This window comes from Corvus moneduloides, chromosome 14, assembly GCF_009650955.1.
Source record: "Corvus moneduloides isolate bCorMon1 chromosome 14, bCorMon1.pri, whole genome shotgun sequence".
In the NCBI taxonomy this organism is placed as follows: domain Eukaryota; kingdom Metazoa; phylum Chordata; class Aves; order Passeriformes; family Corvidae; genus Corvus; species Corvus moneduloides.
Genome location: NC_045489.1, coordinates 12,417,252 through 12,444,888, shown reverse-complemented (window position 1 = coordinate 12,444,888; position 27,637 = coordinate 12,417,252). Strand labels below are relative to the sequence as shown.

The 27,637-nt window shown below is 41.5% G+C and overlaps 2 protein-coding genes across 7 annotated transcripts in view; one reads left to right on the top strand and one right to left on the bottom strand.

The window, feature by feature from the left end:
• The window catches only part of COL4A5 (collagen type IV alpha 5 chain), an 80,953-nt gene extending 58,201 nt beyond the window's left edge, over positions 1 to 22,752 (bottom strand). For all 5 annotated transcript variants that reach the window (XM_032123787.1, XM_032123790.1, XM_032123791.1 and 2 more), the window contains exon 1: positions 22,487 to 22,752. In XM_032123787.1, coding sequence (XP_031979678.1) covers positions 22,487 to 22,576 — 90 coding nt within the window. In that variant the 5' untranslated portion in view covers positions 22,577 to 22,752. The remainder of the gene's footprint in view (positions 1 to 22,486) is intronic.
• Positions 22,752 to 27,637, top strand: part of COL4A6 (collagen type IV alpha 6 chain) — a 124,972-nt gene continuing 120,086 nt past the window's right edge. For both annotated transcript variants that reach the window (XM_032123786.1, XM_032123785.1), the window contains exons 1-2: positions 22,752 to 23,384; positions 23,462 to 23,510. In XM_032123786.1, the coding sequence (XP_031979677.1) occupies positions 23,371 to 23,384; positions 23,462 to 23,510 (63 nt within the window). In that variant the 5' untranslated portion in view covers positions 22,752 to 23,370. The remainder of the gene's footprint in view (positions 23,385 to 23,461; positions 23,511 to 27,637) is intronic.

Genomic DNA, 27,637 nt, shown 5'->3' with positions numbered 1-27,637 from the left:
GAAGGAAACATGGTTTTTCCCAGACAGCAGTGAAGGGAAGCTAAAGGTCTGTAATCAGAAAACTCTTCAAATACCCACTGTAATCAAATGGTAATAAGTTTTTGGCATAAATCCTGGGAAGACCTATTCACCCACAAGCTTATCAAGAAGTATTCCCCCGGCAGAGTCACTTATCTTCCTGTACAAAAGCTGTATTTGGCAGATTGTGTTTCTTATTTGCATTAACTTGTATCCGCACCAAATTATAAGTATTCTTAATTAAATAGTTTGAAGAAAAAAAAGCCCTGAGAATCTGTATTATATCAAGATCAATTCATGCTACTTAGAGATCTTATTGCTGTATAGCTTAAAAAAAACCCCCTAAAGTAAAATATGATGGCACAGAGAAAAAACCAAAAAAAGCGTAATGACCTACTCTGAGTGAAAGCTTTCTTCTTGTTTAGGCTTTTCAGTAATCTCAAGGCCTTTTTTTTTTTTTTTTTTTAACTTGGCAAAGCAGGCACAAAAATTGCACTACAGGAGACTGCATACTGCATAACAAGTTAGCACAAGTTTGAAAGCCACTCCGCAGCCAGAGGCTAGAGTTTTTTGATGTCACTGAATCAGTTGTGCATCTCACATGATTGCCATGAAAATCTAGGCTCCATACTATGCATAGAATATTTAGAATTTCTCCTGCATATGAACAGTAAGTAATCTACACTTCAATCAAAGAACGAAAATGGATGCGATGACATTCCAAATGTAGAAAAATCTACATTAAGAGCAAGATTTAGATGGCTACCATCAGTAGTTTACCCTTAGTAACAGGTTAACCATCACTAGGTTCTGAAAATTATGTGACCTTCTGGGTTTCCAGATATGGAAAACTGAATGACTCCAAACCTCAGGGGAATTCCAAGTTACACTCAGTACACAATGCAGTTGGAAAACCAAGCAAGACTCCTGCCTTGTATTATTATTTTGCAGCTAGATGCCTTCAGTAGCAGTTCAGTTCCTGGCCCTGGCCAGTAGGACACATTGTCTTAGGTGACAGAAGATGGTAAAAAATATTTGATATAAGAGCAAGCTGTAGCTTGATCATAAGAGCTGGTCACAATCTCCATATCTATCAAAACCTTTCTGTTTTCAAATACACAAAGATGAATAAGCAATCAAAGCAGCTTTTAAGAACTCAAGACAAACTGCTTAGATTTGCTTCTCACTGTATTCCTGTTGCCTCCCCCCTCACGTACCTGTAAAGATGAACGCACTATCACTGCTATTTCCTATGCTGTGACTTTTCCATAGCAAGACACAATCAAAAGGCTCTAATTAATCTATTCAAGTTTAGCTAATCCTTTCACTGGATTTTCCTGACAGCTTCTACCCCATTGAATCTGTGTGCGGAGAGCAAGTTCTTTTCATTAGTATATAAAAGGAGGGATGGTATTGGTTTACTGGTCAAAGGATAATTCTTCCAGAACAAGCTTGGTCTTTTGTGTCTTACATGGACTGAGGAAAACTGCTTTATGCCACCAACAGAATGCAGTTTTGTTTGTTTGTTGTTTTTCAGTTTGAAGCAAAAAAGTACACATTCCTACTCTTGGACATAGGTTTGTTACAGTCAGCTCAGTGAAATGAATAGCCTAAGTCATCCTCAAAACGTGTTGTGTTAGAAGCCTGCCTTATGCAGGGCACATTCCACTCCTTTCTCATCAGGCCCAAAGACGTTTGTTACAAGGCAGTTTCAGCATATTCCATTCCTACCCCACCTCCCAGCTGCCACAAACAACAGTATTGGACAAAATATTTGTAAAAACTACCAGCAGATGAATGCTGTTACTGGAGAGAAAACAGCAGCTTGGGACTTTGCAAAACTGTGAAATGAAAAAGAAGTGATTTACCACTACATACACACAGCTGCAGGGAAACTTAACAGCTGACAGTGTGCATATAGGGAGGGGTATAAGGGAGCACCTAAACCCGTACACTAGAGTACTTCAATAATGTATTAGTGTTAAAACATATAGGAGTTTAACAGTATTTTAATACTCTTTCCAAGGGCAAGATTTCAGAGGGAAGCCGATCATTTACAAGCTTGACATGTACAAATTACCAATCAAGAGGAGGAGGTGAGGCTTCTTACAGAAGCACAGTAGGTGACTCAATGAGAGTTCTGACATGATCCGAGTTGCTTACAAATGAATTCTCAATTCAGGTATCAGACAACTGGATAAGAAAAAGAAAAAAGAAATAGTTTGAACACAGCACAATTTCTTTATTCTGACATCCTCCTTATGTATCATTTTATCACAAATCCAGAATTTCCTGTTTGATAACTCCTCTCATTTCTAGAGGAGCAAAGTGACATTACCGAACCCAGTGATGCAGTTTGTACTAACAGACCACAAGCTTTTCTTGACAGCTCCATTCTGATGGCAGCAGGAGGTCAAGAAAGAATCAAAAACCTGATTGTGGACAGCCACTGATTTTAAATGCTGGTGTCGCCTGTAATGCATTAAGACCTCCTCAGAGATTTAAATGATGAATCTTCAGTGAGGTTTAACTTGCACACACTAGCTTCATAAACAGATATTGTCCTGAAGGGAACCAGACAGTTACGTGACACCACAACATTGTCAGCTGCCTCACCAGGTGAGGATGGTTCCCTCCGGCAGGAAAAAGATGCACAGAAATCACTGAAAAAGTCTGCCCAAGCAAAGTTTGCCAGACTTTTAAAACAAATCGAAAACTGCAACAGACACTGATGACAGGAGCTTAACTGAACTGTGGAACAATGTGAGTGATAAGCAGAGAGCAAGCAGTAAAGACCAGAAAAAAAAAGTTAATATACACTCAAGTCACACTGTGTAGCAATTGCTGTTTGTGTATTTTCCCATAACTTTTTCCTAATGATTTCCTTAGGATTTATTTGCATACATATAATGAAGCCCCTTGATCATTTGGTTTTACTTACCTTTCCATTCACTAGAACAGTCAAAGGAAGAACCATCCATAAAACCCATTCAAAAGCAATTAATCTCTGAGGGCTTCCATACAGCACAGTTTGTCTCCCCTAACAGCTCTTAAACCTGAGACTTGCAACTCAGGTTTTTCACAGATAAAAGTAACAGAAGGACTTCTGCAACGCTGATGTGGTTATGAGTCCTTCCACTACCTGCAGCAGGTCTGACTGCACTGCCACTCAGGAAATGAACTGCTGTGATTCAAAGATACAGTCTCAACTTGAAAATGGACACATAGAAGTTTTATATTATCCTTTCCTTCCCAGTGTTTTAAAAAGCTAATAGAAAGAGCACTTGCTCCTATTAGTTATAGATCATCAAGCACCTCGGGTCTCTCCCTTGTGTATTTATGAGCAACATATGACCAGATATTCTTCTTAGCTAGTTAATCAGGTAACGAAGTTACCCGAGTACTAAAAAGAAAGCTGAATGAAACACAGAGTTGTACATTCAGATAGAATCACATCAAGCCACAAAGCAATGTCAAAAGAACTGCAGGTACATCGAACCCTTCTTCTAGCACAGCATGCATCAGCCCCGGCAGGTTTGTACTGCCAAAGGAGAAGGGTGAGAGGGGTTAGAAACAATGGAAGTGTTAATTAGGCTAAAATCCATAGTTTTGAAGTCTTCTAGTCCAGAAAACAATGAAACAGGACTTCCCAATTCACCGTCTGACTCTAGACCACATATTTCATAAAATAAACTTATATCTTGGAATTCTTACAGTATCTAAATTAACTCAAATACACACAACTTTACTGCTGAGAAACAGTTTAACAGTGTTTTGTAGCTCATGAAAGCTCACTGTGGAAACTGCAGATTTTCAAGCTGCTCTTGTTCATGATTTAAGGTTGGCAGAAGAGAATTTTCACAGTAGGGACTGCAATTACCTGTTAGACAACTGTGAAAGATATTCCTAGAATAGTTTATACACAGTGAACAAATCCTGCACCTCTCATAGTTATCCTGATGTTACAGGAGTTCCCTAAAGGCTACTAACATCACCCTCTGCATTCATATATGACAGCTTACCAGTTATCAGCATAAATTCAACAGCAGAAGAAAAAGGAGCATAAATATTGGACAATTCTATCAATTATAAAGACTGACTCTGTTGTTAGAAATTCACTCTGATTAAAATCAACAAATTCAACATAGAGCAAAGCACCAGTTACAAATGCCTTTGCTCTAGGAGGATGGCTTAAGTAATCTTTCTGCTGCAACCATGCAAAAGTCAAACTCAATAATTCGTACCTCTATTTATAATGCAAATAAATTCAGCCTTTCAGTTCCAAGCAGACAAAGACTAAGCTTTATTTTGGTGGCAGTCCTGAAGAGTATCCTCATATTCATTAGCTTGCCAAGATCTGTGTAACAAAACACCTGTGCAGTTTTCTAGCTAAGGATTTACTACTCATCCAGGTCAAAGATTTCATCATTTATCTTCAGCAAGCTGAGTTTCCCTTCACTTGCCTGGACAGAAATATAACCAACAAACAAAAGGTTTTGTGGGGATTTGACAAGCAGAGTTAAAGCTGCTATTATGAGTTCTAATTATGATTTCACATCCACGCACTTTAGGCTTAAGCAGGAGTACAAATTTGCAGATAACAATTTATTTCTCATATACTTGTGTGAAGTCAACTATGGCAGCAAAGTCATCACAGGTCTATAATCCAAATGGCCATTCTTTTCTCACTGAAGTACTGTATTTATGACCAGTAACATTGCTAAAGCAGAATCTGAATTAAAAGACTATCGCATGCCCTTCTAAGGAATTATTTCCCTCAATCTGCCTAAAGATGTGAAAAGAACAAATTTCACAGTGTAAAAGGTTAGAGTCAAAATATGTTTGCAGAAGCTCTCGACCATTTTTTTTTAAAGTAAGGGAACTTCTGACATTTAATTTGATCTGTTGCACCTCGAGGCACTATCTTTCTTTGAAATCTGTACAATACGAGACCTGTTCAGACTTGCAGAGGAAGGTCTTAGCTGTAATAGCTACAGTTCTGGCCACAGTGAATGAGAACACAAGAGGTGGGTTAAAAACCATTCTCAAGCATCTGATGGATAAAAAACCCCGTCTTTTTCCTCTTAAGGGGCAGCACTATGTGTTTGTTATTTAGATACATGAATAGCTAGTAATAATAACAACATGGAACAACTGTAAGAGATCTGCTAAGTCTAGTTATCACATCCCAAATGAATGTTCTGATTAAATGGAAAGTTTAAGAATTAATAAATTCTCTTGGAATACATTTACTACAAATTGGTTGGAATTAAAGGTGTACTTTAAAAATGTCTAAAATTAAAAGCAATAAAACCTTGACATAACTATCTTCAGAATATGCAAAAATTGAAATAAGTTTGTCTATGTTAAAAGTATTTTGTGCCACAAGAAATGGACAGGAGCTCATATCTAAAGAGGATTGAATTTTTCTGCCTGTACCTTGTACTAGAACAACATGGAATTTATTGCTTTAAACGGAACTAATTATGGATCTTTAACATACAGTTTTTTATGAAGGGTATCTTTCACAGAAGCTTCTAGTTAAAATAAAGGCAATACTTGCAGCAACAGATCTTCCCATAGAGCAGTTGACAGTCTAACTACAGGCGACTTTTGGAGTCAAAGACTCTTTACTGAATGAACACCCCAAAACTTGAACAACTTTGATTCATCCCCAAACTGCAACTATTCACCCATTACGAACGGGAGGTATCACAACCTGACAATTTCTCTGTATCTGATTCCTGAGCCAGAAAAGAAGACAGAAAGTAAAAGAGCCCAGCTGGGCATCTAACTCTCCCAAATCCCAGACTTTACTCCCTTTCTGAATACTTGGTTGTAAGAGGGGTAGGGCTGACAACTCTCCAGGACATGAAGAAACATTAAGCAGAAACTTTAGGTGCAGAGTTTAAGGAACAGCTAGTCCTTGCAACTCACAGTAGTTCACTCTTTCTACAAAAGCTTACCTCTTCAAAAATGATTGTTGCCCCTCTGCTTCAAGGGCCACTGCCAGCCTCGCACTCAAGTGTAGGTGAGGAAAAGGACAGTTCTCACCAATTCCGAAAACTCTTAGATTTCTGTGGTCTATTAGTCTTACACACAGAGAATGGGCTTCAGTGCAGTATATTTTACTGGGTGAGACACACAAAGTAAAATAATCAGCTCACGCTTCGCTGACCTTCTCGCAAGCATTTCAAAGCTACAGTTGAAGAGACCTGAGAAGCCAAGTACTTCTGGCCTAATGAACATGAATTTCCAAACAATTCCATATTAGGCTGTATGAATTGACAAAAATTTCCCTTAACAGCAACTCAGAAGTATTACCTTTATGCTGCCATCCAGAGGCAGCATCTTACAAAGCATCTATGTTTAGATTTGGCAAGTACACCTCCTGGTAAACAGTGCAAGCAATGAGCACTAACCCAGAATGTAAACTACCAGGTGGCCTTCTAAACCCACTCCATCTCCACATTAATGAACTGGCAGATGCCAAACACCACATTCATTTCCTTCTTCAGCAAGCACTGCACCTGCATGAACCTCTAAATATACAGCATATCTAGAGAAACATCCTAAACTAAGTAACTCTAGTTGGCTTTGCAGTTTGGGACTGGATAAATTTCATACCACCTCTGTAGGCAGTCTACACCTCACTACTGCTCATTTCAGTTCTAATGCTGAACTCTGAATGCAAGCCATCTTCTAACTTTTATACAGACCATAATCGAACTCCTTAAACAAGTACACAGCAAATTAGAGGAATGGTAAGTTTTAAGCATGCCTCCATCTTTGCCTGTCCAGCTACACATCTCTGCAACTCACACCAGCACAGAGCACCTGGCAGCTAGTCAGTGGCAGGATACAGTAAGCCACTTGACTTTTCAGGAAGTCTCAGTTTTACTTTTATTTTACACACAAGTCTCTAATCACCAGCCTCTTGGGACTTCCTGATTTTTTCCAGCTGCAAATAAGAAGTGCCATATGGAACTCATTACACGTTAAGATTTACTAGTCATTTAGGACCTTTCCCATGTGACAGGTGTTAGATGTTGCCACTTTCTATAACCATGTCCAAATGTAACACAAACCTAGACCAAACGGTCAGTCAGGCTTCTAAGTCTAAGATATGCTTGCAAGCCAAGTATTATACACTCATAACACCAGTCATTCTGGTACTCTTTTTTAACTCCTTTCCTGGTTAAGGAAATGGAATAAAGACAGACTAATTCCCCAGAAAATGTCCTGCTCCTCACCCTTATCCATGTAACATGCCATAGAAGAAGCTTCAATTCCAGAGTCTTGTTAATGGACGTCAGACATTTGTCACTGACAACTGCACTTTCAAGTGTCAAGAGCATGAAGCAGACCACACAAGAACAGAAACCCACTTCTTCCTTGGAGAAAGGAGAGGCAAAATAGAATAGCATTTCAGACTAATCCAACCCCACTCTGGTCTATTTTGAAACTACTGAGAGCATTAAATTAATACCGAAGATGAAGCAAGTATACATAGTAAAAAGAATAGAGGCTGTGCAGAGTGATGCTGTATTGAGATGTTATCTGAAGAAGTCCACACCCTCTTAACTGCCAGAACAAGACCTAACTCACTTTAAGGCTTGGTGGGTGTCTGGGGGAATTTTTTTTTTTTTTTTTTTTTTTTTTTTTTTTTTTGTGGTGGAGGTGATTATCAGCTCTATTCTCCTTCAGTTCTTGGACCAAGTATCATAGCTTCAAGGTTCCTCTAGTCAGAGCTGTTTTATCATTTGTTTATGCCCGTGGCAGCAGCACAGTCTGTGTGTGCACTTTAACACCTAAAGAGAGCACTACAGGCAGCACTTTCTCTGTATTGCTCAATGCTAACAAAGAGCTACTCTCCAGCCTCAGGTAATCAAAGTTGAAAAAGTAAGTGGCACTGAAGAGGGCCAAGTTAAACAAGGAAGCAATGGAGACCAAGCAATTGTCCTAACCCTGTAAGTCAGAGGCACTTGTAAAAGAACGGAACATCAGGATCTGATGAGATGGGAGGCCCTTTTATCCACATGGGTTCAGAAATCCCTAAAGCCAATAAAAGTTGAATATTTAGTGAGAGCTCTCAGATGCCTGTTCAGGAACTCACATGTTGAACTTCAGCAGATATGGACTACCCTCAGTGTCAGCCTCTTAAGTTCATTTGCTTAAGCACTGGTTATGTGCTATAGCAATAGCTCAGGGCTCCTTAGAGCACCTGCCACTTTTCAAGCAAGGTGCTTCCATGCAAAATGCACTTTCCTATGAAAAAGTGACCTTATACTGCTATGGACAATCACAACAGTAATTTCCCAGACTATCTCACAGGAAAAAAAGCAAAGGGGGCCTGAATGTATTTTATTGCCTTTAAAATGCTCTAAGACAGCTCCAGGCTAGTGCTAATAGAACATGGTATCTAGCACATGCGATCTTGGAATTTGATACTCAACCTTGATTAGAGGAAAAAGAATCCACTCCCTTACACCAGAGAAATTACATCTAGAGGCTATAAATTACATTATCCTGAGAATCATTACACTTGGATTGCACTGATCATCACTAAATAGAAAGCAAGTCTCAGGAATTAAGTCACACTTCTCAGAGACTTCCTACATTAAAAAATTTGAACCCATGCAAGGAAGTAGTTGAACAGGCCATAGATTAGATCTTTACACAGAACATTAAAAAGCAAAAAAAATTTTCAAGTATTAACATTGTATCAGTGACAGGACAGGCAAAATAAATCTGATCAGTGCTAGAGAAAGGGGGTGCAGAGGGACAGGAAAGACACTTCATATTTTTGTTTCTAAGGGAAACAAAAGGGGAGGGAGGGATGAAATCTTCAGTAGCAGCACCAAGCTTCTCCTTACTTTGACACTTGTAAATTTATGTTATTGCTTTCATCAGCAATTTATTTTATTCCCAGTCACTTTCTGGAGGCTCCCCAGTAGCAAGTTGACAACATGCAACCTAAAGTATCTCCTTGCAGTGATTCCCTGACCAGGTCCAAGGATGGCAGTGAGTTGTCTTCCTTTCAACATCACACTCAAATACCATCAGTTTAAAAAGGGGGGTAGGCAAGGAGAGAGCATACGTAGTTCCAACACTCCAGCACAATAAGTAAAATGAGGAGACCCATTAATAAGAAATAGCCCTCAAGTATTATTAAAACTTGAGATGCAGTTCAGTCTGAAGCTTGGCAGGATTAAGAAACAGCCCCTGGCATTTGTACTCATTCCAAAACAAAGTCACCTTCTCTAAGGGAAAGTATTCCCTGAGGCACCCTATTTTAGGGAGTATACCAACTCCCACAAGTGCTATGTGGAGCCCAACATGTGCCAAGAAAATAACCTGCTTCAAGTTTGTGACATGTGCTCTGCATCCTGCAGTAACCAGTACGTTAACTGCAAGCATTGAATAAGGAGCTTTTCCACCAAGTTTTAACATTATTCCTATAGCAAGCAAGGTTTGGAATAGAAGATACTGTTTCAATGTCCTTTTAGACTGCAACTATCTGAACAACAAACAGAAATTCCCAGTCAGCTCTACTTTGAGCAAGAGGTCACCAAGTCTAGACTCCAGGACAGGATGATTATCCTTCCAGCCTAAGTTTTACTATGATCCGACAATAAGTTACTAGCTTGGAACATCACTACTTTTTAATTTTGTTATCTATATCTAAGTAAAATTATTCAGAATGTTAAATCCAACAATACTTTTGTGGTGGGTGCCAGGTGCCCACCAAGCTCCACTATTACTCCTCAACTGGACAGGAAAGAGAAAATATAACAAAAGGTTCCTGGGCCAAGACAAGGACATGGAGAGATCATTCAGCAATTAGCATCACAAGCAAAACAGACTCAGGGAAATAAATTTTATTGCCAATCAAAAGTCAATGTAGGGTAGTGAGAAATAAAAAAAAAAAGACCGTCCAACACATTGCTTCTGCCTTACTTCCCAGGCTTAACTTCACTCCCAGTTTCTCCACTCCTACCCCCCAGAAGCACAGGAGGATTAGGAATGAGGGCTCTGGTCAGTTTGTTTACACACTGTCTCTTCATTATCAGTTTCTAATGATTTCATTCAGAAAATTCATCTCTAAACACCCACCTTCTGTATTGATTCTTTTAGCAACTGATGATTACGCTCCTGAACACCAGCAAAAAGCTTAAGGGTGTTCTTACGGTTTTAAGTAATTTTCTACCAAAATGATCAGCATACTCAAAGTCTCAGAATAAGCTGAGTTGGAAGGGACCCTCAAGGATCATAGAGTCCAACTCCTGGCCCTGCTTAGCACTGTCCCCAAGAGTCACACCATGTGCCCTCTCTTTCTCACTCCTTTCCGCTATCAAGACAAAAGTAGTTACTGAAAATCTTACACTAAAATTTAGATTACATCTCAGATTCATCTGCTTATGATGTTGAGCACATCTGCTTAGTTCAACTGTTTAAAAAGAAGGCAGAAAAAAAAGCAATACTATTTCCATTACTATTTCCATGACAGGCTGTGCTCTTCCTCCACAATTACCTCTGCAGCATATCAAAAATTCAAGGTTCTTTAAAAAGGCCTGGTTAATTATTCTCATTTTTGGGTACAGTATGCCAGTGTCCTGAAAATACACATTTCCTGAGCATGACTAGACCTGTCAACAAGCATTTTCTCATTCAAGCATAAAGTTAAGAAGTTTTCAAGGTTCGCTTAGGATACAAAAATTCGTACATTAGAGAGAGATGTTTTAACACTTTGTTACTAACACTACTTTAAGAGTTTGAAAGCTTTTAGAACAGAAAAGCCACTTTCTGCAGATACAGGAATGTCATCCATTCTATTGCCAAGCAGTTTCCATTAGCATTCTGGCTCAGAAACTAAATCATATTATGTATGTACCCTCCCTTCAATCAAAATTACAAAAAACTCCTCCACCCAGGCAAATACCAACTTTTGCATGGATGTTTTCACTGTGTGTCTGGGCAGACTCTGGGCACAGCCTTCTAGCAATTTTCATGGCACTACCTTCCCTATTAAGAAGGCACCAAATGAATATGGGAAGTTAAACTACCAAAACAAAACACATTCAAGCCTTGCAACTTCTCATCCTCTCCAGATTTTCTCCTTGTTATTTTAAATATTTTTAAATTCTTAAGTCATTAAATAAGTAATGGTTTTGCAGAAATCTCAAGGTTTTTTCCTCATGTCTAACTATATAGTGAATGGATGAAAGAGATAGCAAAGTCAAATATAAATTCTCATTTCTCAGTGCAGTGCAGAAGCTTCCTTTTCCTTCTGAATAGCTTTGGCCTTTAAGGTTGAACATACAAGAGAAGTGTTCTAATTCAGAATAAGTATTTTCTACTATTAAGCCAGTCCATATTGTCTGAATGACAGCTAGAAATTACCTTTCAGAAACAATGGCTTCTGCTGCCTTTCTGTATGACAGGTTAGTTCAAAGTAAGGTGATTCAAGAAAAACCACTGCCTCATAAAAAGGATTATTTTTAAAAGATTTCTAAACCGAGTTCATAAGCTCCTTCACCCAAACATTGTTTTCAGTGGCACTTCTTGTCAAGAAATCACAATTCTGGGAGCTGGAGGCTTGTCTAGCCTTGCCTGAAAGTCACGTTAGTTTTTATTGCTTTAAGTAAAGCGATTTAATTGTGGGTTTTAGTAATTGCTACTTTAATTCAAGGTGTAGAAAGAATGCAGTTCATGGTTCAGGGTGGTCATTTGCTTTCCTTCTATCAGATTCCAAGGGGATTTAAGTGCATAAAGAGAAAGGTTTGTTTTTGAAGAATTGATGCTGTATTTAACAGACATGGACTGATGCTAGATAGAAATATATTTATGACTCATGAAAAAAAAAGACTTTCCTAAGGAAGGAAGATGAGCCTTCATTGCTAACACGGTGAAGTACAAAAAAATCAAATATTATTGTGGAATTAATGGTTGCTTAAGCTTGACAGCTTTATGTAGCTAATAACTAATGCCTGTTATATTTTCACACAGAATGCAGGAGTTGGAGTGGATAGGAACCAGAATAGACAGAAATAAAACTAACTACTCTGAATACACTGTAAACTTTTGACATTTGCAGAGTACTGGAGAAATACAGGTAAGTCCAGTATACATAATCACTCTTTATTTCCCTAACTACTTTTAAGTAGTCCTCAATTCCAAGTCAGAAGTTTTGCATCACACTGCTTATACTATAATACAAATTAAGTTACTACCTTATATAAATTAAGACTCATAAGTCATATCTTTCTAGATTAAGATAGAAAAGTAGAAAACTCCTACTATAAGAACAGCACAAAGGAGTTGACAGGGGAGAAAAAGCCTGCCAGCCTACAGCACCACAGGCAAGCAAAAAAATACAGCACCCATTGGTAACTGATTACTCCAAACATCTTGCAAATGACTTGAAACATCATTCAAAACTTATCACTATTACAAGGGCTCAGTACAATTTGTTGTAGGTTACTTCACTTTAGCACTATGGTTGCGAGACAAAGCCAAAACTTTATATTTTGCATAATAAAGTTCTGTATTTTTGTCCAGCCCAGTAACCATACAAAAAGACAGACAAACTGAAAATTAAGCTAGAAAGGAACATCTGCATATTTCTGCTTCATTTTCTATATAAAAGGACCAAGACACTGTAAATTCTGTCACTTAACAGCAGTAGTTCCTAAAACAAGCCGAGTTGAAGGGTCTCTATGAAGCTTTATCTTTCTTGTGAATGGCTCTGAATCTCTGAAATGAAGCCATTCCACCGCAGCTTTGGTTATTTGCCATGGCTCTCAGGTGCGTCTGTGCAGAAAACAGCACCAAATGGACCAGCCAAACCTCTGTTTCTTCTACCAGAGCCAATAAGGTGATCTTGTCTATCTGAACTACATCTCCAAACACAACAGCAGGAGGTGAGAGATACAACTACTGCAGTAGAGAAAGAGATGTCAAGAGATGAAAGTCTTGGTTTCATATCAGTGAAGCACATCAACAGAAACCAAGGATTTCCTCCATCCTAACTGTTCCTCCTGGAGAAATGGTGTCTACCACATCCATACACCTCAGCAGCAAACCAAGGCTGTGTAAGTCTGGTTTCTAAAAGCATCTAAATTCTCTAGGAAGTAGTACAGCATAAATATCTTTCTCTAAATTAATGGTGTGGTTTAAAATTAAGATTCACCTTGCTAACAACTAAACCCAGTCCTAGAATAAACACACTTTCCAACATGTTTAATGCATTTCTGCAAAGCAGAAAGTCCTGACAGACACAGTCACTGGCAAAAAGACTTACTAACCTGTGTTCAGGCAGTGAAGTGAATAAGCCTTGGCTTATCTTGAGGAAAGAGGTGGGAAAAGCAGGATTTCAGCAGAGCTGCAGCAGCAAAGCTTATCTAGTATACACTGGAGTCATGTTAGACTAGAGTAGGACAGCTCTGCACATCTAGCTATACCTCAATAAAAGGAATCCTCCCTTAGATAATAAACTAGAACCAAAAGTAAAACAGCCAAGTGTGTTGCATGCAGATACCTTTTACAGTGCTAGGAGAGAGAAGAGATTGAAATTCAACCCTGACATTTTCATTCTCTGTAGAGATTAGGTAAAAGAAACAAAATACAGATGAGAGACTAAACTATTTTCCTTCCCCTCCAAATGGAGGGGACAAAAAAATCCAACAACAGAGCTGCAATAACCAAGAGCCTTCAAGCGAGCTGAAATCCATAGTTTTAAAGCTCCTTTCTTTCCAACTCCTAACATACACTCTACAAGTTAAAAAAAAAAAAACAAAACCAAAACCACCAAACATTGTCTATATTGCCATTACAATTTCTTTCTCTTTTGTTCCATTATAGCAGAATAATACACATACAAACACACACTTCATAAGACACATCCACAAAAGGGAATACAAAATTAAAATTCCGAATGCTATGGGCTGACAGTTTAAGAGATGATTTCTTGACTAGGTGAAACTAAATTAAAAAAAAAAAAAAAAAAAAAGGGCATTTAATCTGATACCTTCTAACCTGCAATTTAATTTAATGAATCATGATTAACTTTTGATTACAGGATATGTAAATCGTCTTAACAGAAAGTACACCTAGGAGCACAACTGTACGTCCACGTAATTTTAGACTTCTAGGATAATTCAGGCTGGAAGGAGCCTTCAGGTTATTTAGTCCAGTCTCCTACTCAAAACATGGAAGAAGAGAGGCGAGGTTTCATAACTATGATTCACACAATATCAGTCTTTTTGAAACAGACTAAAGATATGTCTACTAATACATTAGTTTCAGCATCATGCCTTCTGGAAGAAGAGAGACTAAAGGATTAACAGGCTTAAGCTAAAATGTAAAACTTGTAATATAGCTTTGCAATTATCTAATTGCCCTTTGTTCAGCTTTGCAATTATCTAATTGCCCTTTGTTCAGCTCTCTTAAAATTAAGATCACATCCCCCAGTCTTTGCTTCTTGCAGCTCCTCACAAGAAGTTCTCCAAGAAAGACTTAAGCTCTGCAAGAAAGACTCAGTCAACTACAAAGCAATTTTCTTAAAATAAGCAATAGATTTCTTTTTATAAATAGGACCCTTTCCTCTTCAGCTCAGCTACGTTTATTCTGATGCCAATTTCACATTACATTGAAGCTTTTCCTCCCCACACTTAGCAATTACATACCCAGGATGCTCAGCACATTGCCTTTTTTCAGACACTGCACTGTACCAATGATATTTAATAAGGTTTAACTGCACTGCAAATCTCTCACAGGAGGGTAAAGAATGCTGCTTAATGATCCTTAAAACTTCATCAGCATTCTATCATTCCAACAAGTTTTATTTCAGGTACTCTTGAGACAGATGGTTTACACCACTGCAGTCAACACCAGATTGCCAAACACTGCATCGAGCAGGAACTTCAAAGCACCCCAGTGGTTTTTAATGTTACTGAGTCCACACAGCCTTATAAAGCAGACAAGCAAGAAGTGTCTTAATTCAAAGCAATTTTGTCTAGTATCATCACCATTGGTAGAGGCTGCTTTCCATTCAGTGCACTTGTGCAATACCATTCCTAGAACATGTAAGTGAGTATTGCCTGGGTATCTTGTTCTGGGGTGATCAGTGGAAAGGGAAGCATTTTAATCTCAGTGAATGAAAGGTAAAAATGCACAATGCATCTTTGCTGCATGTGCAGAGCACATTCCTCCCTGTACTTTGCCCCAGACTGAAAATATGCACATTAGATCTGCTGGGATGCCCTTAATGACTTCAGTCGCTCTGTAATATAGGAAAGTTTCCACATGTTCTGGTAAACCAAACAGCTAACTGCATTACAGTAAGCATCATTGCTTATTCATAGTAGAAAAAAAATCACTACACAAATCTACATTTGCTGTTAAATAAATTAACTAACTTTGTCCTAGGAACATTTCCCTTTCTACTTTAAGAAAGGTAAATAATAATTGCTTCCACTGAGTAGAATATTCATTCATGACCAGGAAAATGAAAGCCTAGTAAGTTCCACTGAAATATCACTCTATTTCCATCATGTGGAAAAACTGAAAAAAATACATAATGATTTTGTAAAAGATTCTGTTATGGTCTAAATTGGTCTTACATTCTGTTTCATTCAGGATTCCATGGATTTGTTAGTATTTCAGTACATGCTAGAACACAACTCGAGATGTAACTTTTACTATGTATCTTCAACTAAAACTAATGAAGAGTCAAAATCAAAACACATGACAAATGACAAGTTGCAAGCAGGAGGGCTTGAGCCTTGGTGTTATGAAACCAAGTCTTGTGCATGACTAATCAAGACACATCTACGGAATTTCAGGATGAAATACCTTCTCAATCCTAAAAGCCAGCATCCACTTCTTTCTGCTTTTACAGACCTAGCTTTTGTAACTAGAAAGAGCCACTGCCAGTTATGAAATGGAAAATAATAACAACCACCACCACTAACATGATGAAATAGGACAGACGAGAGAAACACAGATGATCATCAAATTAACTATATTAATCATGTACATTGTAATTACTGACATGGTACCATGCATTTATATACATGGTAACTTCTGAAAGGAAAAAAAGAAATTTCAACTAAACTTAGTGAACTTTCACAAATAATACATTATTTTCTTAAACACAATTATATCCATATTGCCAGCCTGTCTTACTATACTTGAACAACTGTTTTCAACCCTATACTTTTAGTCAAACTGGAATTATAATGGAAGGCAAAGAAAAAAGACATTGCAAACACTATTCAGTTTTTACTAACTTTTGGGCTGACAAAGTCTATTTACACTTTAAAAACCTTGGCCTTAACTATGAGGGAAATTTTTCCAATATAAGCCAATAGTCAGTCACTGACTCCTAGTGAGTTTCACAGACAGCACAACTGAATCTGAAGAATCTAGTCCATCTATGTTCTTTAATTAAACAGATTTCCCAGTCACAACTTGCAATCACTTTTCTACAATACAGTGCAAGTGTAAACCTGCCGGAAGAGGAAAATAATTCTGATTATAAAAGATGGGTTTATATATATACTTAAGCAATAATACTGTCCATTGAAATAAGCCCTCATACTTTCTGCTGAAAGCATGTAAGTAAGCACTTTTTTTTAATATTCTGTCTTAGGTTACAATGTAAGATGTAACCAAAAGTATGTATTCTATCACCATCTGTTAAAATGTGATGGGGCAGTGTTCTTTATCTCCTCCATGATACATCCCTGATAACTCCCTCCGGGAAATATCTTCTGTTAACGGGCTATCAAGCCTCACTGCATGACTGGTAGAATTACATCATCCCATTGTGAGATGCTCCGCCCAGGGGGAGGAACCAAGCATTCCCACCTGGGTATAATCTGAGGTTTGGAACACCACACTCAGCCCTACCTACTGGATTCCCAGAGGATAACTGGACCTTCAGGTGAAGATCAGACACTTCTACAGGATCACTGCTTCAACAGGACCACTTCATCTGGACTGCTACCACCACCCTGACTAACAGGGTGTCAAGTTATATCCCAACTCTGTTAATGTTCTTGTACTATTGCATTTATTTTAATTTTCCTATTAAATTGTAATTCTGACTTGTAATCTCCCACTGGTTTGTTTTCAAACTAGTACATATTTTGGTGCCTAGTGCGGGGCTCAACCTGAGAGAAAGCCAGAGTTACAATTTTGTATTAATAGAAACCTATTCACCATGGTGCTCGGCTTGTCTATACGAGTACTGTACCTTGCTCTCTGTATTTTTCCTCACATGGGGAACTACCTGCCTGTTGTACTGCTCCTGTTGAGACCAAGGAATGGTATGAGAATGGTTTTATTGGTTTATTATGACTATTGCATGATAACCTCAGGTAATGAATGCTATTTGGAATATATACTCAATTTTGTTTGCCTGTCCTAGTCTGGGCTGCTACGTCTGGGACCTTATCAACAATTGCACCCAGCCCCTGGTGGGGAGAGTAGAGAGTGGTTTCTTCCAGCCTTTCAGGCCAGGCATAGCAGTTTCCAAAAATATTGAGTTCCCTCTGGATGTCAAAGATGGCATAAACTTGCTGTCAGTTCTGCTTTGTCTTCTCTGTACAGCCTGCACCATGTACACCATGCTTAGAATCAGAGCAGTACTCAGCATGGCACTGCATCCTCCGGATGAGGAGAAGAAATACAGCAAAGCAACAGGCACCATGTCTACACAAACTGTCACAGAGAGAAAAGGAACGAAAAGAGCAGTCAACACTTCACACAAACCATTGCCAAGTCAAAACAGCCTAAACTGGTAGCAGCTGCCCCCGTTCAGAAGAAGAAATCAAAGAGCAAATCAGTCCACACAGAGACTGACAAGGAGGTGGCCAGACCTTCACACCCCACAGAAGAGACAGAGCCGGAGATCATCATTTGGTCGCTATCCCTGGGCGAGCTACATGACCTGAGGAGGGAGTTTACCTGCCAGACGATTGAGTCCATCCTGACCTGGCTGCTCCACATTTGGGACACTTCAGCCAATGACACCATTCTGGACAGAAGCGAGGCCAGGCAACTGGGATCCCTCTCCCGGGATGTGGTCATTGACCAGGGGATCAGGAGAACCCAAGAAACTCTCAGCTTCTGGTGGCAACTGCTGGCAAGTGTAAGGGACAGGTACCTTTGTAAAGAAGACCTCCAGGCGCACCAAGGAAAATGGAGCACAATGGAACAAGGTATCCGGTGCCTGAGGGAATTGGCTGTGCTGGAGATCATTTTCTCAGAAGACGAGAGATTCCCCAAGAGCCCAGATGGTGTCCAGCGCACATTGCAAATGTGGTTGAGATTCGCATGCCTTGGACCAGAGATGTACTCCCATTACCTATCAACCCTGCAATGGAGGGAAGGAGAGGACAAGCCGGGCATCTTGGTCAACAAACTGAGAATTTACATAGACACTGTCACTGCCTTGCTACGCACCATGTCTCATCTGTGGAAACAAAGCTGGCAGAACACATCCAGAGCTTGGAGGAGAAAACTGAAGAGGGCCACCAGAAACTGAGAAAGGAGCTAATGAAGGAATTTACCAAATCTCACCAGAACTAACAAGAGTCTCTGCCAGCAGGAGTAGATGTCCCCCAGCCAGGGAGAGAAGACACTCCACGAGACAACCTCTGATTTTTCCTTCAGGAGCATGGAGAAGACAGGAGGATGTGGGATAGAAAACCCACCTCCTTGTTAGCAGCCCAGGTACATGAATTGAAAAGAGAAACATCTACCGCAAGAAGCTCATCTAGAGTCAGCGTTGCTCCAGTCTCTCATGGACAGAACTCCAGATGGTGTAGGAACAATAATATGACTGATTCTCTTGAAGGGACCTCAGGAACGTATTTACAGGAGGAGAAAAATGTGTACCATGACCAGGAATAGAGGGGCCCTGCCTCTAGCCAGGTAGAGGAAAGGGACAATCAGGTCTTTTGGCGTGTGTGGATCCAACGGCCTGGCACATCTGACCCACAAAAATACACGGCTTTGGTTGACACCAGTGCTCAATGTACTCTGATGCCATCAAGGTATGTGGGAGCAAAACCCATTTCTGTTTCTGGGGTGACAGGAGGATCCCAGCAGCTGACTGTACTGGAAGCTGAAGTGAGTTTAACTGGGAACAAGTGGCAGAAACACCCCATCGTGACTGGCCCAGAGGCCCTGTGCATCCTCGGCATAAACTATCTCCGAAGTGGGTATTTCAAAGACCCAAAAAGACATCGTTGGGCTTTTGGGATAGCTGCTCTAGAGACAGAAGACATCAGACAACTGAACACCCCACCTGGTCTCTCAGATGACCCCTCTGCTGTGGGACTGCTGAGAGTTGAAGAACAACAAGTGCCAATCGCCAGAGCAACAGTGCACCGTCGGCAATACCACACCGACAGAGACTCTGTGGTTCCTGTCCATGAGATGATTCATAAACTGGAGAGCCAAGGGGTGGTGAGCAAGGCCCATTCACCTTTCAACAGCCCTATATGGCCAGTGCTTAAGTCCAGTGGAGAATGGAGGCTGACGGTGGATTACTGTGGCCTGAATGAGGTCATGCCACCATTGAGCACTGCTGTGCCGGGCATGTTGGAACTACAGTACGAGCTGGAATCCAAGGCAGCAAAGTGGTATGCAACCATCGATATTGCCAATGCCTTCTTCTCCATTCCTCTGGCAGCAGAGTGCAGGCCCCAGTTTGCTTTCACCTGGAGGGGCGTGCAGTACACCTGGAACCGACTGCCCCAGGGGTGGAAGCACAGTCCCACCATTTGCCACGGACTGATCCAGACTGCACTGGCAAAGGGTGAGGCTCCAGAACATCTGCAATACATCTATATAGATGACATCATCATATGGGGGAACACAGCAGGGGAAGTCTTCGAGAAAGGAGAGAAGATTATCTGGATTCTTTTGAAAGCTGGCTTTGCCATAAAGCGAAGTAAGGTTAAGGGTTTGTTGTACTGGTTTGTTTTCAAACTAGTACATATTCTAACTTAATGAATTGATGACACCATCTTCCATCTCATTCATTCTCCAATTTTAAAGTAAAACCTTTTTCAAACTCCCAGTTACTTTTACACTGTTCATCAGTAGTTACACACTTCACTTTACATCAACAATGAGTCTGCACAAGAGTGCATAGCATGATCCATATACTACACACCAAGTTTGGACTATGGGCTGTGAAAACCCAGAAATAAAATGTGAACAATGAAATCCATCCCCACTTGAGTATGAAATGTTGGTTTGGGGTTTTTTTTATAAGTCATGGGGATTTCTCTGTGATGGGCACACTGGCAGATGATTCTCAACTATATTCTATCACTTTGTAACTGATCACATAGCAATATACACCATTGCAACAATCTGGAGCAAAGAACATACAACTTTTCTATAGAAATGTGCATTAAGATGTTGAATAACAATTTCAGGTATTACTTGAGTAAGGGCACCAGAATGACTTGAAGTCATTCGACCAAATTAACCCTTTTTTTCCTGACACAGGGGCCCAAAACAAAATTCATAGAAGAGACTGTGTGTGTTAAACATGCTGCTACAGCGTTTAGGCAACCCTTTCTGACAATGGGTAGAATAAACTGCTCATCCTCCTTAATAAGGATCAGCAACATTTAGTGTTATCACAGGAAATTCAAAAACATCAGAACACCAAAGTATTGAGAAATCATTAGAGAAAACCAGATTACAAAAGACCAGTAGGATTTATGTACTTTGGAACAGAGGCATCTCTCTCTTTCCCCCACCCCCACTTAGCCCTTGGGTCTTCAGTTAATCTTATCTCACTGCAAATCCTAAAAGAGAGGCTGCAGCACAAGGTGGTATTAAGAACCAGAAATTCTACCATTGGTTTTGCTCCTTTCTTCGTTTCTCCCAAGGCAGGGGACTGCCTACAGGGTCACCACAAACCCCTTCCCACACCCCACAGATTCTCAGTAATTGCACACACAGATCTCTGCTTGGATGCTTTCCTGAAGAAAGAAAAGGTCCACATTTATGCACACAAAACTCCCCATCTTCCACCCCTACCTGCTAAAACAGTGAAGTCCTGTAGGTGGGACTACCTCGGTCCTTCTTTGGGGTGAGGGTTACGGCAGGCAGGCTGGGGTGGGGCATTACTGAACAGAGCACCAGAACCAGTGTTACAATGTGGAGCCGAGCAGTTCTCCGTATCAGTGAGCACTGCTGGCACACTAGTATGACTTACACTTGGGTTCCCACCTGGGCACGGTAAGGAGGGGAGGAAAAGGAAGGAAGTATATTATGGCTGGTCTTTGCTTTTTCAGAGGGCAGATCAAAGGTCTACAAAGTTTCACTGTAAAGGAATGCACTTCAAAGGAGAGTTCAAGACAAATAAGATTTTGTCAGCACTAACTACAAAATTGAAGAGGGGGAGTAGCAGAATTATACTCTGCACCTATTACTGTAACATATTATGACATTTCAACTAGAAAGTAGTCCTAAAACCAGAAATCTGGATTTGTTTTCCTTTCCAAGTAAACTTTAAAAAAAAGTTTAAAAAGATATAGGGGTCGTAAAATCTGAAATTAATGCAGGTTAAAGTGGAAGCCTTTTTAGTTCATTTCACCACTTATTAACAGCTGGAGGTCTTAGTCAAATAGCTTGAAACCTGAAGCTAGCGATCACCTCTCCCACCCCTCAGAGTTCCAAGGCCCTGCCACCCCAGGGAAGCTGGGATAACATCCCTTTTCCAAAGGCAGACACCCAAAGTCTCCTCCAGGCCGCCTGCCGTGCGCTCTTTACTACCCTGAACGCATTTACCATCTCTGCTAGCACCTCCACTTGGGTTTTAAGAAAGCAGAAATACAACCCTCGAGAAAACCAAGTCCCAGTGTGAGGCACAGTCCTCCAACAAACCATGCCCACATGCCTCCATCTCCCTGCCACGTCCAGGTGTGACTCACGGCTGCAGGTGATGGCTGAGCGGCAAGAGCTCAGACACCTCTTCACGAAGTCCTTTGGGGGAAAAGGCGGGGGGGGGGAAATCTTTCCTCCTTTGTCCTGGAGGAACAGTGGGTTCAGAGCCCACACAAAGCTCACCCGGGCTTTCCCCACGCCGCACTCCCTCCCTCCCCGGAGCCACCGGCGAACCCAGACGTGCGGGCGGTTCGCGGGTCCCGCGGCTCGCGGTCCGGTCCGACCGGGCAGCACCGCGGGGCTCTGCGCAGGGGAGGGTGGCCCGGGAACCCAGACACCTGCAGGCAGCTAGAGGGACCCTCCCGCGGCCCGGCCTCACCGCCGACCCTCGCCCGCCCAAGGAGCAGCCGGGTTCCTGTCAGAGAAAGCGCACACTCAGCCACACCAGCCCCGAAGGGGCTCCGAAGCCCCCCCCAAGGCTCCACACCGGGGCCGCGCCCGGCAAGGACCGCGGCGCCCGAGAACAAGGAGGGAGCCCCGCACTCACCGCCGCCGCCGCCTCCTGCGGCCCCCAGCACCCCAGCAGCAGCAGCAGGCAGCCAGCGACCAGGCTGCAGCTCCGCCGCTGCAGCTCCATCCCGCCCGCTCAGGAGCTCCGGGGCCGGCCCTACGGCGCGGGCATAGCCCGGCGGGGCAGCGGAGCTCCCAACAGGCGGCTCCCGCCAGCTGCCCCGACGCCAGCGCCCGCCCCTCTGCCGCGCTCGCCCGCTTCTCCTGGCTCAAGTCCTCCCGGGACTACAGTATTCCTCCGCTCCGGGGGCGGGCGAGGCGAACAGTACGGGACACGCTGCTGCCGCCCCCCTCCGAGGGGACCACAATTCCCCCCCGCCCTTCCCCCGGGCGCCGCAGTTTTGTCGGCTCGATGCGCGGGCACCGCCTCTCCCCGCCCCGCACCTCCACCGGGCGGGCTGCTGGACCCCGGACTACTTTCTGCAGCGGAAGCCGCCGGGGTGTGTGGGTGGGTGGGGGGCAGTTGTCGCCAGTGCCGGGTCGCCCCTCCGGAGGGGCGGGCGGCGGGCGCGGGGCTCGCCCGGCTCAGTTCCGGCCCATACGGCCCCGCTCAGGTGCGACGCCCCGGCAGGGACCGCGCGAACTTCCTGCCTGGGCACGCTACAAGTGCCTGGAGGGGCTGCGGCACCGCGACAAGCGAGCAGTGACCGACGCCGAGCGGACGGCGCCGGCGGTTCCAGCCCAGCCGCTCCCCCGGGGCTTGGCGCCCTCGGTGCTTCGTCGTGCCGGGGGAAGGAGCCCGCGAAGCGGCCGCACCGTGCCCTGCCCGCCCCGAGTGACGGCGGGCCCTCCTCTTCCTCCGGCGGGCGCAGCGGCGCGTACCCGGCTGCGCCGTGCCGGTCCCCGCGGGCTGCCCGGGCCATGGGGCGCGCAGGGTGAGTGCCGAGCGCGGCCGCCCCCTCCCCGCGCTGCCCCCCGCCCCGTCGTGACTCTGTTCCTTTGCCTCCCGCAGGGCGCTGGTGCTGCTGCTCCTCTGGCTGGGCGCGGAGCTGGCGAGTGCGGTAAGTGTGGGCAGGTCCCGGCTGCAACAGTGCTCGCTGGAGGTGAAGGTGCCTGGTCAAACCTGTCGGGGTTTGGGCATCCTTCGGCCAGAAAACAGACGCATCCCCGCCCCCCTCTGAAAGACGGGCGGATTTTTTTTTTTTTAATTGCTGTACACTTCTGCTCCGAAGTTCCTTTGTGCCTTTCGTCTGCTCTACTTTGACTAGCTTCTGAAAAGTACACTGTGGTGGAAGACCATCCGTGCGCGGTGTAACAGCTTTTAGTGTCTGATAGCGTGATCAGTGTCTCTCTTTGCAACTGACTGCCTTTAGTTCTTCTTTAGCATCTTCTCAAGCCTTGCTTTAAAAGTGGACCCTCTAGGTCCTTGTTCACAAGGGATCCAGCCCAGAACACGTCATAACTAAGTAAAAGCGATGTGAGAAATTAAAGGATTAAGCTGTTAAGTGTTGTATCAAGGTTCATGACTATGGATTAGTAAATGTGTTTTAAATTCCAAGTTGGTACACAGAAACAATGATTTTATGATCTCAATCTGACAACTTTATGACATAAACATGGATTTTCTCTTGCTGTTCCTAATTAATGTTTAAACAGAGTAGTAGGGGACTGCAGGCTTTTTAAATGTTCATAATTTTCTCTTTTTTGGTGTTGCAATAGATTTTCTGCAACTGGAATCTGCAATTGTTAGCCCACTTAACTAGTGAATAGATCTATAGCTTAAATTAAGTGTCCAACTGATGTACAGTCAGCAGTTCAAAAAACACCTCTGTTATAGTGTAATGTAAATTAAGATTGGACAATAATGTTTGTGGTGTGGATTTTATAGTGCATATACAGTAATGAATTAATGGAAGCTGTTAGTATAATATGTTTTAAGCATGTTTATTTTGACTGAGTTTCTGACATATTTCTGACAAAACCAGTTGAATTATGGGTTCTTGTTAGCCAATGTTTTTCTACTGCTTTTGCTACACTTTTGATTAAAATTTTAAGGATTTAGAACCTTCCTGTGCAACTGAGAAGAAATCTTTTGAAAAGGCTTTAACAGCAGAGGGGTTTATATTTTTTATAAATAGGAAAGGCTTGATTATGTTTTGCATTTTTCATAATCAATTGCACTAGTAGAATTTCATCATCCTGATCAGGTGGTAGTTACCAGCTCTAATCTTCTCAAAGATTAAAAGATTAGAGAGTTTTATTCAACAAACCCAAGAACTGTTCTACTAAGAGTTCTTGCTGCAGTGGAATCTTATGTAGAAATGACTTCTATAAAGCAAGTGCTTTAAAGGCAAATATTGAAATTATTTTGAGACAAATGTGCCGCATTTTGAAATAATTTATATAAATTTATGTGATATGGGAATGAAATTATTGCTGATTGATGCAGCTGTAGCTGACAGCAGATTTTTAATTGTTTGCTGCAATTTCGCTCCATACCTGTTAGAAAACACATCTCTTAAGCAGTCAGATTTCTGTTAGTTCTTTAACATCTTTCATTGCCCATAAAGGGATTCCTGTCAATTTAAGTCTATTGCAATGATTAAAATGAGTATCTACATGATATTTCTAAGTCTTCCTGAGAGCTTTCTTCAGGGTTAGAAAATAATGAAAATCTTAGTTGCTGTGTAATCAGTCTAAAAATATGAAGAAGAATCAGAAATAGGCATAAAATACTTAGTGCTTTATATGTCTAAGCAGATAATGGATTTAATGATTTTAATTAAAATGCTGTCAAACATGCCCAGCAGGAAAGAGTAAAACTATATTTTTGTCAACTAGGTTAATAACTGACTTTCTGGTATCACTGATTTAAAAACACATCCTAACACCTTCCAGCATGAGGTAAGCTGCTAAGAAAAAGTACTAAATTGAACTTGCACTAAACAGAGCTTTTTTAGGAAAACCAGGATCTCTGAAACACTTCTTAGTAGTGTATGATTTGAAGTGCTGGAGCATAGGGAAGTACAATGTCAATAAACTGAGGTTAAAGCTCGTTTTAGGTTAAGGAGTAACAACTTCTAGAAGACTATTCACAGAGACAGTCAACTTGTTGCTGAGGATGGTGTAATTTATAACTTTGTTCGTATCTTTTTTCTTTTAAATAATCTCATTTCAATAACTTAACGTGTTGTAAAAGAAACATCACTGAAATATTGTTCCAAGTTCTTGAGCACTCTTCAGGAATGGTACTGTGGACATGAGTAGTGTAGGTAGTGGCTGGCACATCAGGCCAGCATCTTCAATAAAGTTATATCAAAGCTGGCTTTCTTTCAGAGGTCTCAGTTATGAGGTGTAGTCTCCCTTTTGGTAAGAATAGGATTTTAATGTGTATCTGAATTAATATCTCAGTTTATAATTCTTGGGTATAAATTATGATCTATTTTGAATGGCAGTGCAAAATTAGTCTTGTAATGTGATCTGTTTTTTCTTGAAGCTAATGCTGAAAACATGGATGACTTGGTATTGCACATGGGGTTACTTGGCAGAGAGATTGTCACCCTGTAGACCAGCTGCCGGGAGTGACCTAAGAGTTTCCCCCTAACAGTTTCACCTGGAGTCCCTCCAGAAGCTATGCTTCATTCATGGTTTCAGTCTTTTATTGTCAATAATTTTCATTAATAATGAACCAGGAGCATCAGTACAAGATGCTGTGCAAACACAAAACAGCAACATAGTGCTATCTTTGAGACCTTCATTGCACTAAGACAAGTGACAAAAGTTGGTCCAAAGGTAGGGGAGATAAGACAAAATGTTGGAACAGTGCAAGAGAGGCAGGGATTTGCCTTGGCTAATCACTGGCCTCCCCTGAGGCTTTTGCAGGCTACAGTGCAAAGCAGAGTTTTTAGGAGAGGGACTTTTAAAAGCATAATCAGAGTTTTGCTGATGATTCTGTTATGTGCTGTCATAAATGTAAGGTGGAGCATGCACTGAGAATGGTCACTGAACTGAGAGACAGCCTCTTGTATTGAAATTTGAGATTCGTGTCCCTTCACAAAGCTCTCAGCTGAGCTGAATCATAGTCCTGTGCAGTCATTCTGTGCCCCCTTGAGAGCATACCTGGCATACAGGTGAGATGATAACTTCTCATTTATTCCCTTTCTGTTGTTGTTGAGCTAGTTGAGCACCTGGAATACATCCTAGTTTTGATGTGATAGCCTAAAGAACTGCTTTTAGGACTTAGTGTGCAGACTTCATATCAGGCATGTTCTGTTGGAACAACTGAGCTTTCAGGTGGAGTTCATTAAGGTTTCTTTTATGAGTGAGCTTCATGTATTATTGCAACTCTTTCAAATCTGGGTGGGTTTTTTTGTTGTTTTGTGGTCTTTTTGTTTGGTTTTGTTTCTTTCTTTTTGGTTTTTTAGCTAATAAACATGCAGATTAACTACAGCCACTTTCTTTTTCTAGCACTTGGTATCTTGTTCAGCAGAACATCTTCAGTATCCAAGTAAGGCAAACAAAAACAGTGTGAAAACCAGTTCTGGGCAGTCTGCTCTATTTTGAGTAACTGAAGCTCTGCTGGTTTATGCCAAGCTAGCCCAAGTGATCTTATTTATCTATGTCTCAATATATCCTAGGTTTTCTATTTGTTTTCTATTGTTTTTATATCTATGATACAAATGCTTCATAGCGTCTTTTCCTTTAGTATGTATTGGACCAGCTTAATTGAACTGAGCTCCATGTTTTCCATGGCCAAAAATAAATTTTGTCCCAGAGCCTTTGACAGAGGGGAAAAATTAGCTGTTTAATTATGGATATTTAAAACCAAAATTGCAGCTCTTACCGTAACACTTTCCAATTCAGTTTCTGCAAATATGATGTTATCCATTAAGAGGTATTTAGAAAGTTTTGATTTCCTTTTCTTTGCCATTTTAATCAGTATTTATAAGTATGCAACTCTTCTGTTGCATTACAGCTGTATCTTTATGTAGCAGTAAACTTTATTGGGAGAAAACTAATATCTACAGTAAAGTTACTTTTATAAGGAAGGAGTCTACAGAATTCAAGAAATAATATAAAATACCAACTGTCGCGGTTTGACGCTGGTTAAGCGCCAGGCACTTACGAAAGACGATTCATTTATTTTCCTCTGCTATAGCCAAGCGGAGGAGGGGGAACTAAAAACTTC